The sequence below is a fragment of the Sphaerodactylus townsendi genome, linkage group LG04 (assembly GCF_021028975.2).
Source record: "Sphaerodactylus townsendi isolate TG3544 linkage group LG04, MPM_Stown_v2.3, whole genome shotgun sequence".
Taxonomy (NCBI): Eukaryota; Metazoa; Chordata; class Lepidosauria; order Squamata; family Sphaerodactylidae; genus Sphaerodactylus; species Sphaerodactylus townsendi.
In genome coordinates, this window is record NC_059428.1 from 7,665,460 (window position 1) to 7,683,831 (window position 18,372).

The window sequence follows — 18,372 nt, forward strand, 5'->3', positions numbered from 1 at the left end:
CAGGTAACCCTGTTAAGTGCTGTTAAACCCCACTGATTTTCATGCGAAGAACTAAAGCGCAATCCTTTACTTGGGAGTAACTTGGTTGCTGGCAATGGGGCTTGCTTCTGAGTAAACCCTCCTAGGGTTGTGATTCACCCATTGGAAAAGTTGCTTGGTTGCTTCAAAGCAAAGCCACCGACTACCACCAAGCTTACTCCCGAGTAACACACGCCTTGGAGCCAACCGTTTTTTCTAAAGGAAAACCTCAGTATTCAGATTAAATTGCCGTGTTGGCACTTTGTGACAAATAAGTGGGTTTTGTGTTGTAATTTGGGCACTCGGTCTCAAAAAGGTTCGCCATCACTGTTGTAGGGCCTGGACTCCAGACCTTGTACCATTTTGGTTGCCCTCCTCTGGACCCGTTCCAGCTTGTCAATATCCTTCTTGAATTGCGGTGCCCAGAACTGAACACAGTATTCCAGGAAAGAGTGTTTCAAACAGTAGGTAGCCGGTTGACAAGGCCTTCCTTTTGTACAGCCACTTCAAAGGGAAATTCCAGTTGGCCGTTTTCCCCTGGTTGGGCCCATCGCATACCGGCGGAGAGATTTAGTGGTTCCTTCAGTCTAGCTCTAGGTCTGCTCTAGGTCTTGCAGTTGGGAATATGGGTGCTACACAGTTCAAGCCCTTTGGGGATGAGGCGGCCTATAAATCCAGGTAACAAAGATGTAGGTAACGTCTAAATAAGCATTAACATACAAACCACGTAACCCACTGGCAGCCAATTTAAGTGTGGTATTTCTTATTTGTATAATAAGGAACAATGCTCATAACATACAATAATATAATTCACTGTTGTATCATCACATGAATTATTTTTCTCTTTTTTCATTCAATAATCTAAACTAAACCTTTTCTCTTTTTTCATTCAATAGTCCTTTCAAAGGTGTATCCACATTCATATAAATCCAAATTCATATAAATCCAAGTTCTTGCAATTGATAACAAAGTTCAGTCATAAATATTGCAGTCTTCAATTCATTGCTGGCAGGAACGCATCGCACGAAATTGCGCTCTTCGGTGCCTTCATCAGTGCCAATTTGCCATTTACTTGTACATGAGGTGTTCTATAGGTAATCTGTCAATGGATATTACATCATATCAATTCATAGCTCATTTCAATGTCTTATTGAATCCATCACTTATTAAACACATATATATACATTATTATACAAATAAGAAATACCACACTTAAATTGGCTGCCAGTGGGTTACGTGGTTTGTATGTTAAGGCCTATAAATCCAACCAATAAATGAATAAATAAATATTTGACAAACTGCCCCAGATCTATGACTTTTGGCTCCCCAAGCCCCAAACGCTGAACCTTTTAATAGAAGTATAATAAGAGGAAATTTAGGATTTTGGGGTGTGTGTGTGTGTGATCCCCATTTGCAGTGGCTTCTGGCTGCCATGGGTGAGGGTGGGAAGAAGAAGAAGAAGAAGAGTTTGGATTTATATCCCCCCTTTCTCTCCTGCAGGAGACTCAAAGGGGCTGACAATCTCCTTGCCCTTCCCCCCTCACAACAAACACCCTGTGAGGTGGGTGGGGCTGAGAGAGCTCTGAGAAGCTGTGACTAGCCCAAGGTCACCCAGCTGGCGTGTGTGGGAGTGTACAGGCTAATCTGAATTCCCCAGATCAGCCTCTACAGCTCAGGCGGCAGAGCTGGGAATCAAACCCGGTTCCTCCAGATCAGAGTTCACCTGCTCTTAACTTCCTATGCCACTGCTGTTTTGTGCTGGTCACCCTGCCCCTGAGAGAAAATCCCAGGCCCCCGACTTCTCCCCCATTCCCTTAAAAATCGGCGCAAAGCAAATAGGAATCAGCCTAACATTAAGGCGTTGGCTTCCGGCCCTCGGGAGCAAGGGTCCCATTGACCGTGTGCCTGAGATCTCCTCAAGGTTATTCCAACGCCCCCCCACCCCACCCCCCGAAGCCATGCTGACTTCCAGATTCATAGTTGGAACCCCCTCCCCGAGCAGATTCCCCTTTGCATCCTAAATACTTTTATTTATTATTATTGAGTAAATCCCAGGTTGGGAACCGTAACGTGTGTGCATTTTCTTGAAGTGTGTCATTCCGGCTGTGGTCCCTGGACCTGCCTTGGGAGCTGATGTGCTAAGAATACAGGCTATAAATATTTTAATTAAATAAATGAGAAGAGCTCCGCTGGAGAACAGCCACTGTTCACTAAGCCCAGCAGCCGGATTTCCACGGAGGCCAGCCACAGCCTGTGAGCAAGCTGGGCATGAAGGCAGTCTCTTCCCCTGCTTGGTGACCTGCCGCAACTGTGAGGTCTAAAGGTTCTGCAAATAGCATTGTTAGACGTGTCCCTTTTTACACTACCTCAGGTGTCAGCCAGCTTTTTCCTGAGAATAGATAGATTCTGATTTGGAGAACTGGATTTCCCTGCTCCTCCACATGAACCCTGCTGGGTGTCCTTGGGCCAGTCACACAGAAATCTCCCAGTCCCACTTGCCTTACATGGTATCTGTTGTGGGGAGAGGAAGGGAAGGAGTTTGTAAACCGCTTTCAGACATTTGAGAAAAGTGGGATATAAATCCAACTCTTCTTCTTCTTCTTCTTCTTCTTCTTCTTCTTCTTCTTCTTCTTCTTCTTCTTCTTCTTCTTCTTCTTCTTCTTCTTCTTCTTCTTCTTCTTCCTCTTCCTCTTCCTCTTCCTCTTCCTCTTCCTCTTCCTCCTCTTCCTCCTCTTCTTCCTCCTCCTCCTCCTCCTCCTCCTCCTCCTCTGTTTGGAGCCCTTGCTGAACCCCATGGGACTTGCTGTGATGGGTATCTCACAAGGGGCTGCTTCTTAAACAACACTGCAAATTCAGGCTCACTTGATGCAGATTATTTATGCATTAAGGGATGCCGAACTAGCAGGAGTCAGCTAGTAGTCCCACGTGGACCTTTCTCAAATTCTTGCCTTCCTTCTCCACGAACAGTCTTGCCAGCTGTGCTGAGAAGTGTTGGCCGTGCCGCTAATCTGGCGTTACAGAGCAAACTGGTTGGCTGGCGGGCCTGCCTCATGTTAGTGATCTTGTTTTGCAACAGTGGAGTATGTAGGAAAACTGGATCAGAGCACTGAGGGCCCATCTAGCCCAGCATCCCTTCTCATACAGTAGCCAACCCGTTTCTCTGGAAGGCCAACAACAGGGCATAGACTAGAGCCAAGGCCTTCCTTTCATAAGAAGCTCAGAAGGGCTCTGCTGGATCAGACCAGTGAGGGTCCATTCAGTCCACTAACTTGTCTCGTACAGTGGCCTTGAGGGGGCTTCTTAAGCCTGTGAATCACCCCCCCCCCCCCCCCCGCCCATCTGGCCTGGTGAATCCAGCAGGGTTGGCTCAGCCCTCTCAGGGGGCTGGATCTGGCCCCCGGGCTGCATTTTTGACACCCCTGCCATAAACTATTGGCAGGCCAAGTTGGGAAAGCTCTTTTGCTAGAGGGCGAGTCTGGCAGTTGGAGAAAAGACATTTCGCGCCCTCTCTTTTGCAACGTTTGTTCTTATGTCTTGAGTTGGGAAATGGGGTTTTTTTTTATTTTCTTGTGAATTTTATTTCAAGAGGAGACCCACTGCAGGGACATTTTTCTCTGCTGGAAAGCCTTAAGACTACACGACGCTTGTATCGTTTTAATGGTAGATATTTAAATGATCGATATTTTAATTAGAAAAGGGTTGACTATTAGATTAGATTTGCAGTTGAATAGTGCGGAATTGACTCCAGTCTCGGTCTGCCGATTTCAATAAACCAAGTCTGTGGATCCTGCGCAGAGGACTTCATTGTGAATTTTTAAAAGGTAGACTGTATTTTTGGAGCATGGTTTCAGATGAAGAAACCTGCAAGTGAATGTTCAGCCGCGGAATCTGCCTCGGTTTATTTTCTTTTGCCAGTTTTATTCCAGGCTGAGAAGATGGCAGCCTTGCTAAGTTCTGTGGAGAGACAGGCTCTGCCATGCCGTCTTTCCAGCTAGGAGCAGCAGTGGCGTAGGAGGTTAAGAGCTTGTGTATCTAATCTGGAGGAACCGGGTTTGATTCCCCGCTCTGCCGCCTGAGCTGTGGAGGCTTATCTGGGGAATTCAGGTTAGCCTGTTCACTCCCATACATGCCAGCTGGGTGACCTTGGGCTAGTCACAGCTTCTCGGAGCTCTCTCAGCCCCACCCACCTCACAGGGTGTTTGTTGTGAGGGGGGAAGGGCAAGGAGATTGTCAGCCCCTTTGAGTCTCCTGCAGGAGAGAAAGGGGGGATATCAGTCCAAACTCCTCCTCCTCCTCCTCCTCCTCCTCTTCTTCCTCTTCCTCTTCCTCTTCCTCTTCCTCTTCCTCTTCTTCTTCTTCTTCTTCTTCTTCTTCTTCTTCTTCTTCTTCTTCTTCTTCTTCTTGGTTTCAGTTTATTGCCCTTTTGGAAAAAACTGCGCTTATTGACAAAGCATTAAAACTTGCTGTTCATGTAAAAACAGGTGACCGTTATTGTCGAAGGCTTTCTCGGCTGGAATTGTGGGATTTCTGGGCTGTATGGCCGTGTTCCAGTAGCATTTCTTCCTGACTTTTCTCCTACATCTATGGCTGGCATCTTCAGGAGAAAATGCTACTGGAACGCAGCCATACAGCCCGGAAATCCCACAACACTTCAGTTAGTTGTGCTGACTGTTCCATATTTTCAAACTTGGTTCACGGAGACCTTTTCTTTCCCACTCAGCTGGTATGGAGTTTCTAGTCTACTGTCCAGGGACACTAAAATCTTATTTCTGAATTGCAGTCTGTGACCTTGGGCTAGTCACAGCTTCTCGGAGCTCTCTCAGCCCCACCTACCTCACAGGGTGTTTGTTGTGAGGGGGGAAGGGAAACGAGATTGTAAGCCCCTTTGAGTTTCCTACAGGACAGAAAGGGGGGATATAAATCCAAACTCCTCCTCCTCCTCCTCTTCTTCTTCCTCTTCTTCTTCCTCTTCTTCATCATCATCATCATCATCATCAGGGAACTTCTAGTTGAGGGGTTCTCTGGGCCTTTTGGCTTCTTCGGCTGTGGGGAAATGTTGCATGATCCTTGGGCTCCATCATCAGCAAATCTAACTTGGCCCTGCATGGCTGAAGATCAGGTTGTCATGAGCCAGCGCACAGATGTTTAGCTGTAGACCTGTGGGTTTGTGTTGTTGGACTGGTGATCCTTCGCTTCATTTCTCCATATTCTTTCTTTCGGGAGCGGAAGGAGAAAATCATGTATTCCTTGTTATTTACGAGTTGTTTCCCATTTAGCAATTGAGGGCTCAATGCCACGTAGTATACATCAAAGTAGTAATAAAGTTAATGCAGCAGTGTACTGTAAGCACATCATAATTCACTGGCAACCCAAATTGATCCGAAATGGCTGCAAGTTGCAGGCGCCTACAGGTGGCCTAGAAACCAAATCATTTTTTTTGCAGGGGTGTTGTGTGGTTTCCTGGCCATGTGGCCGTGTTCCAGTAGCATTTTCTCCTGACATTTCGCCTGCATCTGTGGCTGGCATTTTCAGGGGATCATTTTTTTGCAGCTGGTGGCAGAGTGAGATGCCCGCTGGATCTCTTGCAGCCGGGGGCAGTTCGTAAGGTGGGTGCCACAGGACAGAAGCTCCTGCTCAACAGAGCTAGTCAATCACAGAGAGCACAAGTTCAAATCAGCTGACTTGGTTTTCATGCCCTTCATTTTATGTTTGCAGCACCTTTGAGAGGTAGGTTAAGAGCCAGTGTGGTGTAGAAGAAGAAGAGTTTGGATTTATATCTCCCATTTCTCTTCTGTAAGGAGACTCAAAGGGGCTGACAGTCTCCTTTCCCTTCCCCCCTCACTACAAACACCCTGTGAGGTGGGTGGGCCTGAGAGAGCTCAGAAGAACTGTGACTGGCCCAAGGTCACCCCGCTGGCATGTGTGGGAGTGCACAAGCTAACCTGGTTTCCCAGATAAGCCTCCACAGCTCAAGCAGCAGAGCAGGGAATAAAACCCGGTTCCTCTAGATTAGAGTACACCTACTCTTAACCACTACGCCACTGCTGCTGTGTAGTGATTAAGAGCAGGTGGATTCTAATATGAAGAATTGGGTTTGATTTCCCACTCCTCCACCTGACTGGTGGAGGGTTATCTGGGAAACCAGATGTGTTTCCACACTGCTACGTTCCTGCTGGGTGACCTTGGGCTAGTCACAGTTCTCTCAGGAATCTCTCAGTCCCACCTACTTCACAAAGTGTCTGTTGCAGGGAGAGGAAGGGAAGGATCTTGTAAGTCACCTTGAGTCTCCTTACAGGAGAGAAAACCAGGGTATAAATCCAAACTCCTCCTCCTCCTCCACCTGTGTGGCAGAGGCTGACCTGGTGACCCAGACATGTTTCCGTACTCCTACATTCCTGCAGGGTGACCTTGGACTAGTCACAGTTCTCTCAGAATTCTCTCAGCCCCACCTGCCTCACAGGGTGTCTGCTATGGGGAGAGAAGGGGAAAGGAGCTTGTAAGCCACCTTGAGTCTCCTTACAGGAGAGAAAGGTGGGGTGTAAATCTAAACTTTCCTCCTCCTCTCCCCTCCTCGGAATCGGGGGCTACAGTGAGGGCCAGACATTTGGTTAGAATTCATCCCTGTCTCTTAAGTTTTTCGGTGGCTTCTTCCTAGTCTACACAGGCTCACAGCAGAATCAAACTCCCGGAAGCATGGATGTGATTGGCATGTCTGAGCTTGTGCCCCCTGGTGCAGGGAAGGCGTTTGTGTGAGCTGAAGAGAAGTGAGGCTCTCAGCACCTTAGAAGTGAGGCTCTCAGCAGTGGCGTAGGAGATTAAGAGCTCATGTATCTAATCTGGAGGAACCGGGTTTGATTCCCAGCTCTGCCGCTTGAGTTGTGGAGGCTTATCTTGGGAATTCAGAGTAGCCTGTACGCTCCCACACACGCCAGCTGGGTGACCTTGGGCTAGTCACAGCTTCTCGGAGCTCTCTCAGCCCCACCTACCTCACAGGGGTTTGTTGTGAGGGGGGAAGGGCAAGGAGATTGTCAGCCCCTTTGAGTCTCCTGCAGGAGAGAAAGGGGGGATAGAAATCCAAACTCTTCTTCTTCTTCTTATCCGCTGCCACGTTGTCTTCGTTCCTCTCCACAGAGCCCTGGAGGCGCTGCGGGCAGCCTCCTCACCTGCCGCCTGGTTTGTGGGGTCCGGGCTTGCTGCTCTTGTACGTTCATTCTGGGATGATGAGTTGTCCCCTTTGGCGGGCTTTCCTTCCAGCCAGGCAGCCTAGCCACGCAGGAGGTGTTCCTTGCCACTCTGCTGGTTAGAGGAGTGCTTCAAGAATGAGTCCGGGGAAACTGGGGAGGGGCTGGGACCAAGCGGAAGGGTTTAGCATGCAGAGGTTCCTGGGTTCAATCCTTGGTATTCCCAGTTTAAAGGACCAGTTGGCAGGTGGCATGAAAGACCTCTGGCTGAAACCCCAGAGAGCGGCTGCCAGCCTGAGCAGACAATACGGACCTTGATGGACTGAGGGTCCAGAAGCTTCATGCAAGTAAGTTGTCAGCAGCAAAGAGCTGTTTAGTGCTAAGCTTTGAGCCCGTTATCAACTGTAGAATCACAGAGTTGGAAGGTGCCATAGAGGCCATCCAGTCCAACCCCCTGCTCAATGAAGGACCAGCCTAGAGCACCCCAGATAAGTGTTTGCAGCAGTGGCGTAGGAGGTTAAGAGCTTGTGTATCTAATCTGGAGGAATCGGGTTTGATTCCCCGCTCTGCCGCCTGAGCCGTGGAGGCTTATCTGGGGAATTCAGATTAGCCTGTGCACTCCTACACACGCCAGCTGCTGGGTGATCTTGGGCTAGTCACAGCTTCTCGGAGCTCTCTCAGCCCCACCCACCTCACAGGGTGTTTGTTGTGAGGGGGGAAGGGCAAGGAGATTGTCAGCCCCTTTGAGTCTCCTGCAGGAGAGAAAGGGGGATATAAATCCAAACTCCTCCTCTTCCTCCTCCTCCTCCTCCTCCTCCTCCTCCTCCTCCTCCTCCTGACCCCGAAGCATCAGTGAGGCCTTACAAGAAAACGCCACGAGAGCTGAGCCCTGGCTCACCCTCTGCCTAAACTTGTAGCCGGTCATAGAATCAGCATTGCTGTCAGATGGCCATCAAGCCTCTCCTTGAAAACTGTTAGGTCTCCGTCCTTAAGCCAATAAGCAGACTCTGGATGTTTGATCAGTAGCGTTTCTTGAAGGCAGCAGTCCCTGGCGTCTGGCGATCTGGCTTTCCTGGGCCGTTTGATCCCTGGTTCAGCCCCCCTCCCATTTTCCCAGCAGGAATGTGAAAAGGATTGCTTAGGAGCCCAGGCGCCTCAAGGACGCGAAAGGGAGAAAGTTGTGCCACCTGCGGAAATCTCCCCCCTGTGGTGCAAGGGACGTATCCTGTTGCCCGAGGTCAGGATGTTTGTTTCTCAGGGTCTCGCGTAGTTATCTACATTTGTTATCAAGCAGCAGACATCAAAAGGAAAGCAGAAGAAAGCAGGAGACAGACCCCTTCTACTTATCACTCAGTGGGCACATCCATTAGGCAAGGCAGACCACGATCAGGATCAGGAGCCGGGCCTGTCAAAAACCTCCAAAGGAGGAGAGCCTGCCACCTCCCGAGGAGGCCTGTGCTGCTGAGGAATCACTCCCACTGTCAGGAAGTTCTTCCTAAGGTTCAGCCAAGAACTCTTTTTATTGAATTTAATACCTTCTGGGGCAAACCGTGAACAGTCTGGCTCCATCCTCTGACTGCCCCTCAGATTCTCGAAGATGGGCTGTCATGTAGAGAATGGGGTGGAATTATTTCCTACGCAGCAGTGGCATATGAGGTTAAGAGCTCGTGTATCTAATCTGGAGGAACCGGGTTTGATTCCCTGCTCTGCCGCCTGAGCTGTGGAGGCTTATCTGGGGGATTCAGATTAGCCTGCGCACTCCCAAACACGCCAGCTGGGTGACCTTGGGCTAGTCACAGCTTCTCAGAGCTCTCTCAGCCCCACCTACCTCACAGGGTGTTTGTTGTGAGGGGGGAAGGGCAAGGAGATTGTAAGCCCCTTTGAGTCTCCTGCAGGAGAGAAAGGGGGGATATAAATCCAAACTCTTCTTCTTCTTTTATTTTTTTATTGTATCATTTGAATATTACATTTTATATTAATGCTTTTCTTCATTCGTTTTCAAACAATACATTTTCCCCCTTTTCCCCTTCCCCCCTATATTTTTTCATCGTTTTATCAAACAAACAGCAGTAAGTTCATTCTTTGTAATCTCTTCTCCCATATCTCCTCATTGACTCCAGGGTGGAATTGCTTTCTGACTGCTCTTGAGATGATGAATGGAGGGTTTGGCAGGAGCCAGCCCAGAGATGCATTGGGGAGGTTCTTACAGCTGCTGGTACAGGTGATGGGGCTCACCTCGGCCGCTGCTGCCCTTTCTGCCCCCTAACCTGTGTCTGTTTAGCTCGGGCGAAGGGCAGCGCTGAATCCCTGGAGCTTTCTCCACAATGACCTAGTAAGGAAAATGTTTTAGCTTTTTGAGTAGGGCTGGAGGAGGGGAGAAAGGAATCCAGCTGTTAAGGAGTCACTTATCATTTCTATCTGCAGCTCTGGCAGAGGCCTGGGTTCTGCAGTGAGCTCTGCTTGCGGCAGACAAATCTGCATCGAGCCCCCCCCCCTCCTTCAGAAAGAGGCTCTGCTGCAGAACGGGGGCAGCCGCGGTGGGCTGGCGGCGACACTGTGAGATGCTTCTCTACCTGAGAGCGCAGACCGCTCGTGAGCAGGCCCAGGCGTGGACAACAGAGACCAGAGAACAGGGATCTCGGGACTGTTGGTTGGACCTGCTCTCAGGCGTCAGCTCCGCAGGCAGAGCATTCTGGTCCTCAGTGGATTGAAGCAGTTTTGCAATGGTGGAAACTGACTCCAAGGAGAAGCCCATCTCCCCCCATTTAGTGAGGGAGGCCGTGGCTTGGTGGTTGAGCATCTGCTTAGCAGGCAGGAGGCTGCAGGTTCAATCCTCGGCATCTCCAGTTAAAAGGACCAGGCAGTAAGTGGCGCAAAAGACCCCCCCGAAATTGCCAGGTATATCTCATTAAGTTCCCCGCTGCAAAATTTTAGTTTCAGTATGGTGGGAGGTTTTTTTTAAGCCACTTTAGGGGGGTTGCCCCCCTCCAGCATTACGGCTTGTCTCCAGGTGTCAGAGGTCAGTTTACCTGGAGAAAAGGGCTGCTTTGCAGTGGGATGTCTGTTTTATATTTATATTTGTATTTATATCCCGCCCTCCCCAACAGGGCTCAGGGCAGCAAACAGCCAACAGACAATAATAAGCATAAGCATTTTTTATTGTCATTGTGCACGCACGACGAAATTTACAGCAGCATTCCTTGATGCACACAATGTCAGACTCATACCCCATCCTCACTGTCCCCTTCCTCCACCCCCTCCCTACACAGCCCCAAACACATCAACACGAAGCCGCGGAGTTCAGCATAGCCACAGCTCTAGAGTAGAAGCTGTCTCTAAGCCTCTTGTTTTGATAGACCTGAATCGTCTCCCGGATGGTAACAGTTCAAAAAGAGAGTGTGCTGGATGAGACGGGTCTCTCAGAATATGTTGGGCTTTCTTTAGGCTTCGGGAATTGTAGAGTTCTTCCAAGGAGGGGAGAGGGCAGCCGATAATCCTCTGTGCAGTAGTGATCACCCTTTGGAGCGCCTTCCTATCTGCCACTGTGCAACTGGAGAACCATATACAGATGCAGTAGGTTAAGACACTCTCTGTAGCACAGCGGTAAAAGGACACCAGCAGCAATAACAACAACCCTGCTAAATTCCCTCCTCGATCCCCATCCTCAAACCTCCATTAATTTTCCAACCTGGAGCAGACAGTCCTGCACTGAGACTATTGTTTATCTCCTTCTGTAGTTGTTCGTTCATCTGTCCTCCACCCATTGAGGAGAAGGGGTATGCAAATGAGCGGCTGCCAGTCGGAGCAGACAGTTCTGACCGGAATGGGCCCAGCGCCTGATTCGGTGTGTGCCGTCCTCTGGTGCTCATGTGGGCAGGAAGAGAGCAGAGCTTGGCTATCGGGTTTCAAAGCAGGACGGTTGAGTGAAGGCACCTTCTGCACCCACCCCACAGGCCATTCCAGAGGGCTGGGCCTGCCGTGGAAAGGCAGTTTCACTGTAAGCCTGCAGACTGTCCTGAACAGGGCACCGTAAGGAGGAGGCCGTGCGGGGTGGTTAGGAGGGTCAGATTAGGATCTGAAATACCCGACACTGAATACCCACATGGCACGGGTCAATATCGTCTGCTCAGATTGGCCGCTCTCTCCAGGGGCTCTGGTAGAGAGAGGCCTTTGCCATCACCTCCTGCCAAATCCTTGTAAACTGGAGATCCCAGGGTCTGAACTGGGACATTCTGCATGCTGAGCATCGGTTCTTGCACTGAGTCACAGCCCCTCCTAGGAGCAGCAGTGGCGTAGGAGGTTAAGAGCTCGTGTATCTAATCTGGAGGAACCGGGTTTGATTCCCCGCTCTGCCGCCTGAGCTGTGGAGGCTTATCTGGGGAATTCAGATTAGCCTGTGCACTCCCACACACGCCAGCTGGGTGACCTTGGGCTAGTCACAGCATCTCGGAGCTCTCTCAGCCCCACCTACCCCACAGGGTGTTTGTGGTGAGGGGGGAAGGGCAAGGAGATTGTCAGCCCCTTTGAGTCTCCTGCAGGAGAGAAAGGGGGGATAGAAATCCAAACTCCTCCTCCTCCTCCTCCTTGGAGAATGCAGAACCAGCTTGTGCTAGAATAGAAATGTGTTTGATTTAAGGTTAGAAGAGTCCTGTGTACCTCTGGTAGTGGCGTAGTGGTTAAGAGCAGGTGCACTCTAATCTGGAGAACAGGGTTTGATTGATTCCCCACTCCTCCACCTGAGTGGCAGAGGCTTATCTGGGGAACCAGATGTGTTTCCACACTCCTACATTCCTGCTGGGTGACCTTGGGCTCGTCACAGTTCTCTCAGAACTCTCTCAGCCCCACCTGTTGTGGGGAGAGGAAGGGAAAGGAGTTTGTAAGCCGCCTTTTGTAAGCCGCCTTGAGTCTCCTTACAGGAGAGAAAGAGGAGGGGGTTCAATTCCAAACTCTTCTTCTTCTGCTGTGAATAAGAACCAAAAGAGCTCTGTGTGGCCCCTGGCCCATTTGCTCTGGTTGTTGGAAGAGGCCCCTGAAACTCCAGAATTTGCTATCCCCCCCCCCCCCCCCCACACACAATTTGAAGCGTTCCGTTACTGTGCTTATTTTTTCTTTTAGAACTGGCACAATGATGGGATTAGGGCCTCTCTGCCATTTCAGTGAGTGGCGGATTGTGTTTGTGAGCCTCTGAGTAGAGCAGGACGTCACGTTTAAGTCCACCTCCTGGTTTCCCCGGAGCTCGCAGGCTTTTCGTAGCCCCTGGGCACGCGGTCAGTTCAGTCTCTGTGCCGTTCATTCATAAACGGCTTGCTGGAAAAAAGTCACTGCGTTGAATGTTGAATGAGTGCCAAGCCTGGCAGGGTAGGTTTGAGAAACTTGAGTTCAAATTCTTGTTTAGCTATAAGGCAGAGTTGTCCAACAGAGGTGTCCAATTGGCTGTGCCAGCAGGGGCTGATGGGAATTGTAGTCCCTGAACATCTGAAGCGCCATAGTTGGACACCTGGGCTATAAGGGTTTTTGTCCACATCATTCTTGCTGTCTCTCGGGACTGGCAGACGGGTAGGTTGAGGGATTAAAATGAGGCAACGTTTTAGGTGGGGCTGAAAAGAGAATCGTGGCCTTTGGGTCGGGCAGGAAAGAGATGTGTCGATTGATTAGGCATCCGCAGCAAACCACGAAAGGGCTGGAGTCCAGCCATCATCTCTGGCTCCTCCTGCATCCCCAGCAACAGTCTGCTCTGCAAAAGCCATCGAGCGGCACCGATGATCTTGCCGATAATCTCTTTGCTAGAGAGAAGCTGCTGCCACCAGAGCGCTGAGCCCAGGCGATGCAGGGCGGAAGGGCACCAGAGTTAGGCATCCAAGCCCCTCGGGAGCCACTGGTGGGCAGGGGTCTCTCTGTTTGAGGCCCCTGGAAATCCCTCTAGGGCTGCAAATGGCCCAGGGAGTCCACACGTCAGTGCTGAGTTCCCCCGTGGGCACTTGACCTGAGGTCAGGCTCACCCAGCTTAGAAACATCAGGGCAGTTGCCAAGGAAGGCTGGGTGATTCCAGCTGCTTTGTGTGTCACACCTCTTTTCTGCCAGGTGTTTTTGTTTAAGAACATAAGAACAAGCCAGCTGGATCAGACCAGAGTCCATCTAGTCCAGCACTCTGCTACTCGCAGTGGCCCACCAGGTGCCTTTGGGAGCTCACCTGCAGGAGGTGAGAGCAATGGCCTTCTGCGGCTGCTGCTCCTGAGCACCTGGCCTGCTAAGGCATTTGCAATCTGAGATCAAGGCGGATCAAGATTGGTAGCCATAGATCGACTTCTCCTCCATAAATCTGTCCAAGCCCCTTTTAAAGCTATCCAGGTGAGTGGCCATCACCACCTCCTGTGGCAGCATATTCCAAACACCAATCACACGTTGCGTGAAGAAGTGTTTCCTTTTATTAGTCCTAATTCTTCCCCCCAGCATTTTCAATGGATGCCCCCTGGTTCTAGTATTGTGAGAAAGACAGAAAATTTTCTCTCTGTCCACATTTTCTACCCCATGCATAATTTTATAGACTTCGATCATATCCCCCCTCAGACGTCTCCTCTCCAAACTAAAGAGTCCAAACTAAAGAGTTTCTCCTCTGATGGATCTGGGCCAGTCTTTCCAAGTCCGCCTGGCTGCGACCATTGATTGTCGTTCTTGTTTTGGATGGTCACCTCAGCTCCGTTTGGGTTTTTTTTGACAGCTCTTCCAGGAAAAGATCACAGAGCCCGTTGGGAATGATCTACGTTTTGAAGGCCCTCCGAAACAAAGCATCCTTTGTTCTTTGAACAGCCTATAGTTTCTTTGTGGATCAAAACCATTGTTTTCGGTTGGCGCACTTGCTGGGCTTTGCGGTCCTTTTGTGAACTGGATCCAGGGATACTTGGAGATTATCTGGTCTGATACCAGACCCTGCCTTTGATCTAGATTTTGGGCAGGTCTTTCTTACAATGGAACCGTCTTCCCCCCAGTTCCTCCTTCCCGAGTCACCGTGTCCTGGGGCACAGAAAGATTTTGTCCTGCCCTGGACTTCCTCCCTGGGCCCTTAGAAGTTGAGTCTGGTCAGTAGGTCCTGGGTACAATATTATTAGAGCGTGACTGATACTGACACAGCGTGAATCTGACATCTTTTGGCTTCCAACTACGTCTGGCGAGGAATGCCATCCTACCCTCCAGACCTTTTTTGTGTTCTTGGGCCTGTGTCGTTAAGGAACGGAGGGGTTAACTGTACTTAGAGCACATGAAGTTGCCTTATACTGAATAAGACCATTGGTCCATCAAGGATGTCTGCCAGTGGCTCTCCAGGAGTCTCAGACGGAGGTCTTTCCCGTCATCTTCTTCTTGGTCCTTTTAGCTGGCGGGGCTGGGTATTGAACCTGGGACCTTTTGCCTGCCAAGCAGTTGCTGTACCACCGAGCCATAGCCACTCCCACCCCCTGAAAACAGAAGTCACCTTTCTTCCTATAGAGCAGTAGTTCTCAACCTGTGGGTCGGGACCCCTTTGGGGGTCGAACGACCCTTTCCCAGGGGTCGCCTAAGACTCTCTGCATCAGTGTTCTCCATCTGTAAAATGGATAAATGTCAGGGTTGGGGGTCACCACAACATGAGGAACTGTATTAAAAGGGTCCTGGCATTAGGAAGGTTGAGAATTACTGCTATAGATCAGTGATGACGAACCTTTTCGAGACCGAGTGCCCAAACTGCAACCCAAAACCCATTCATTTATCGCAAAGTGCCAACATGGCAATTTAACCTGAATACTGAGGTTTTAGTTTAGAAAAAACGGTGGGCTCCGAGGCATGCATTACTCAGGAGTAAACTTGGTGGTAGTCGGTGGCTTTGCTTTGAAGCAACCGTGCAACTCTTCCAACGGGTGAATGACGACCCTAGGAAGGTTTACTCAGAAGCAAGCCCCATTGTCAGCAACCGAGCTTACTCCCAGGTAAAGGATCATGCTTTAGTTCTTTGCATGAAAATCAGTGGGGTTTAACAGCACTTAACAGGGTTACCTACACTGCTTCCCCAAAACTAGGTCTTAGGTTTAATGCTAATAATCGAGCCCAGTGGCCCAGGCCAGCCTAGATGTGTGAGGTGGGGACTCTGTTTGCGCGTGCCCACAGAGAGGGCTCTGAGTGCCACCTCTGGCACCCGTGCCATAGGTTCACCATCACTGCTATAGATGATGGGTGGGCAGACTTTTCAGCTGGAGGGCCACATCTGGGTACCTGCCAGGTGCTGGAAACAGGAAGATCCGGTATCCGAGTTGGAGCTCTCTGTGATGGGGGGAGACCCAGATGTGGCCTCCTCTCCCTTTCTGTTTCTGCTAGTGACCCTCAAGGTGTCCAGCGATTTTCAAGGGTGGGCTGCTGGCTAGTGCTGTGGTCTGACGCTCCTGAGAAACAGAATTTCTGCAGTTTGCTGCCCCTCCCACACAGGGGAAATCCATATTAATGCAAACTTGTTAGAGATGCCCCTGCTTCTCCACCCTAGGGGTTGATGCCAGAATGTGAAATGCCTTTATTTGTCTCCTGCCGTTTCTCCGTGCAGGTTAGGGTGGCATGGATCGGAGGCTGTTCCGTTTTATCCCCTCTGACGCTTGGCAGAGCACCCACGGCTGCCCTTTAGTCTCCCCCGGGCCTTCAGGAGGCAGACTCATGCCCCGAATCTAACCCTCCTGTCACTGCGCTTCATGGGCTGCCTTCCGTACTCGTGCAGAAATCCTCAGTGTCCTTCCGGCTATTCTTCAGTTTCTAGGGGCTGGAGAGATGTTCTGTCAGCAGCCTTCCGGGTAGAATCCTAGAGTTGGAAGAGACCCCCAAGGGCCATCCAGTCCAACCCCCTGCCATGCAGGAACACATAATCGAAGAAGAAGAAGAAGAGTTTGGATTTATATCCCCCCTTTCTCTCCTGCAGGAGACTCAAAGGGGCTGACAATCTCCTTGTCCTTCCCCCCTCACAACAAAACACCCTGTGAGGTAGGTGGGGCTGAGAGAGCTCCAAGAAGCTGTGACTAGCCCAAGGTCACCCAGCTGGCGTGTGTGGGAGTGCCCAGGCTAATCTGAATTCCCCAGATAAGCCTCCACAGCTCAGGCGGCAGAGCTGGGAATCAAACCCGGTTCCTCCAGATTAGATACACGAGCTCTTAACCTGTCAGCTCCCCTGACAGATGGCCATCCAGCCTCTCTTTAGAAACCTCCAAAGAAGGAGACTCCACCACCCTCCGAGGCAGTGCCTTCCACTGTCCACCAGCCCTGACGGTCAGGAAGTTCTTCCTGATGTTCAGGTGGATTCTCTTTTCCTGCACCTTGAACCCATGATTCCTGGCCTATACCTTTTCTTGTTGTAATTTTATGTAGCACAAATATGCCTAATAAAGGTCTTTGTCTTTGACTCCTGGTCCTCGTCTCTGGATTGAAAATAAAATGGCCAATATTGTGAAGCCATTGTAAAGATCCACGTGCAGCATGAGTGGAGGCAACCTCTCTTGTGCCTTAGATGCACGAAGGAGAAAAGAAGCAGTTTGGCTCACTGGGCATTTGAGGTGCCTTCCCCTTTCCACTGTGGGCCCCTGAGGGAGGGCTGGGTGCTCCTCGCAGGTCACACGCAAGCCCTTGGTTGGTCACTAGTGGGGTCTCTCCTGTTGCTGGTCTTGGGGTTTCAGGAGGGCCCCTTTGCTTCTCTGTCGCCCTTTGAGTTGACATTCCATGGGAATGTCCACTCAATGCATGGCAGCTGTGAAAAAGGCAAACTCTATGCTGGGGATCATTAGGAAAGGAGTTGATAAGAAAACTGCAAGGATTGTCATGCCCTTATATAAAGCCGTGGTCGACTGCACTTGGAGCACTGTGTCCAGTTCTGGTCGCCGCATCTCAAAAAGGATATCGAAGAGATAGAAAAAGTGCAGAGAAGGGCAACGAGGACGATTGAGGGACTGGAGCACCTTCCCTATGAGGAGAGGCTGCAGCGTTTGGGACTCTTTAGTTTGGAGAGGAGACGTCTGAGGGGGGATAGGATTGAAGTCTATAAAATTATGCATGGGGTAGAAAATGTTGACACAGAGAAATTTTTCTCTCTTTCTCACAATACTAGAACCAGGGGGCATTCATTGAAAATGCTGGAGGGAAGAATTAGGACTAATAAAAAGAAACACTTCTTCACACGTGTGATTGGTGTTTGGAAGTTGCTGCCACAGGAGGTGGTGATGGCCACTCACCTGGATAGCTTTAAAAGGGGCTTGGACAGATTTATGGAGGAGATGTCGATTTATGGCTACCAATCTTGATCCTCCTTGATCTGAGGTTGCAAATGCCTTAGCAGACCAGGTGCTCGGGAGCAGCAGCAGCCGCAGAAGGCCCTTGCTTTCACCTCCTGCATGTGAGCTCCCAAAGGCACCTGGTGGGCCACTGCGAGTAGCAGAGAGCTGGACTAGCTGGTCTGATCCAGCTGGCATATTCTTATGTTCTTATGAGGCAGCATTCCTGTCACGTGTTCACGATCTGGTGTCCTGTAGCTGGTGGCTGACTGGCTCTGTCTCTCTCGTCCGCACTCGCACGCATTCTGACTTCTGCTGGCAGAAGCAGAGTCCCACTCGCCTGGCCGGACGCCCAATCTAACCGAAGCAAATCTAAGCAGGAAAGGGATGAGCAGTCATGTTGAAGGAGCCGCGAGCAGCCTGAGTCATGCGGGTGGCTGCGATCGATGGAGGGGGAGATTTGTGCCAATGCTGCGGTTTCGTCCGTGCGGACTCTTCCGATTGCCCGGGCGCTGCCACTCTTGGGTTCCTTGTGTCCGGCTAAACTGTAGCCAGTTGAATGAGTTCCATAGACATGGCTGATGAGGTCTGGATTGCCCCAGGGGTATTGGGGCTCTGTGTGTTGGAGTTAGCATGCATGGCTTGTGGGGGTTTCTAAAACCCTTTTTGTAGAAACCAAGTGGAAGAGAGATGGAGGTACAAGACATCAGAGGTCCCATAGAATCCTCGAGTTGGAAGAGACCGCAAAGGCCATCCAGTCCTGAACACACTTAAAACACACTTCAGTTCTGGCCATCCAGAACTGAACACACTTAAAACCGTAGAAATGGTGGTAGATTTCAGGACCCCCCCCCCCCCCCTCCCTCCCCCCCCCCCCCCCCCCCCCCCCCCCCCCCCCCCCCCCC

At 50.5% G+C, this 18,372-nt stretch overlaps 1 protein-coding gene across 1 annotated transcript in view; it reads left to right on the forward strand.

Moving 5' to 3' along the window:
* LOC125431220 (sodium-dependent proline transporter-like) overlaps nt 1-11,039 on the forward strand; it is a 24,371-nt gene extending 13,332 nt beyond the window's left edge. The window contains exons 11-16 of the mRNA XM_048493979.1: nt 5,607-5,619; nt 6,674-6,767; nt 7,150-7,219; nt 8,320-8,436; nt 9,703-9,755; nt 10,937-11,039. Coding sequence (XP_048349936.1) covers nt 5,607-5,619; nt 6,674-6,767; nt 7,150-7,219; nt 8,320-8,436; nt 9,703-9,755; nt 10,937-11,039 — 450 coding nt within the window. The remainder of the gene's footprint in view (nt 1-5,606; nt 5,620-6,673; nt 6,768-7,149; nt 7,220-8,319; nt 8,437-9,702; nt 9,756-10,936) is intronic.
* Nucleotides 11,040-18,372: the final 7,333 nt, after the last annotated feature.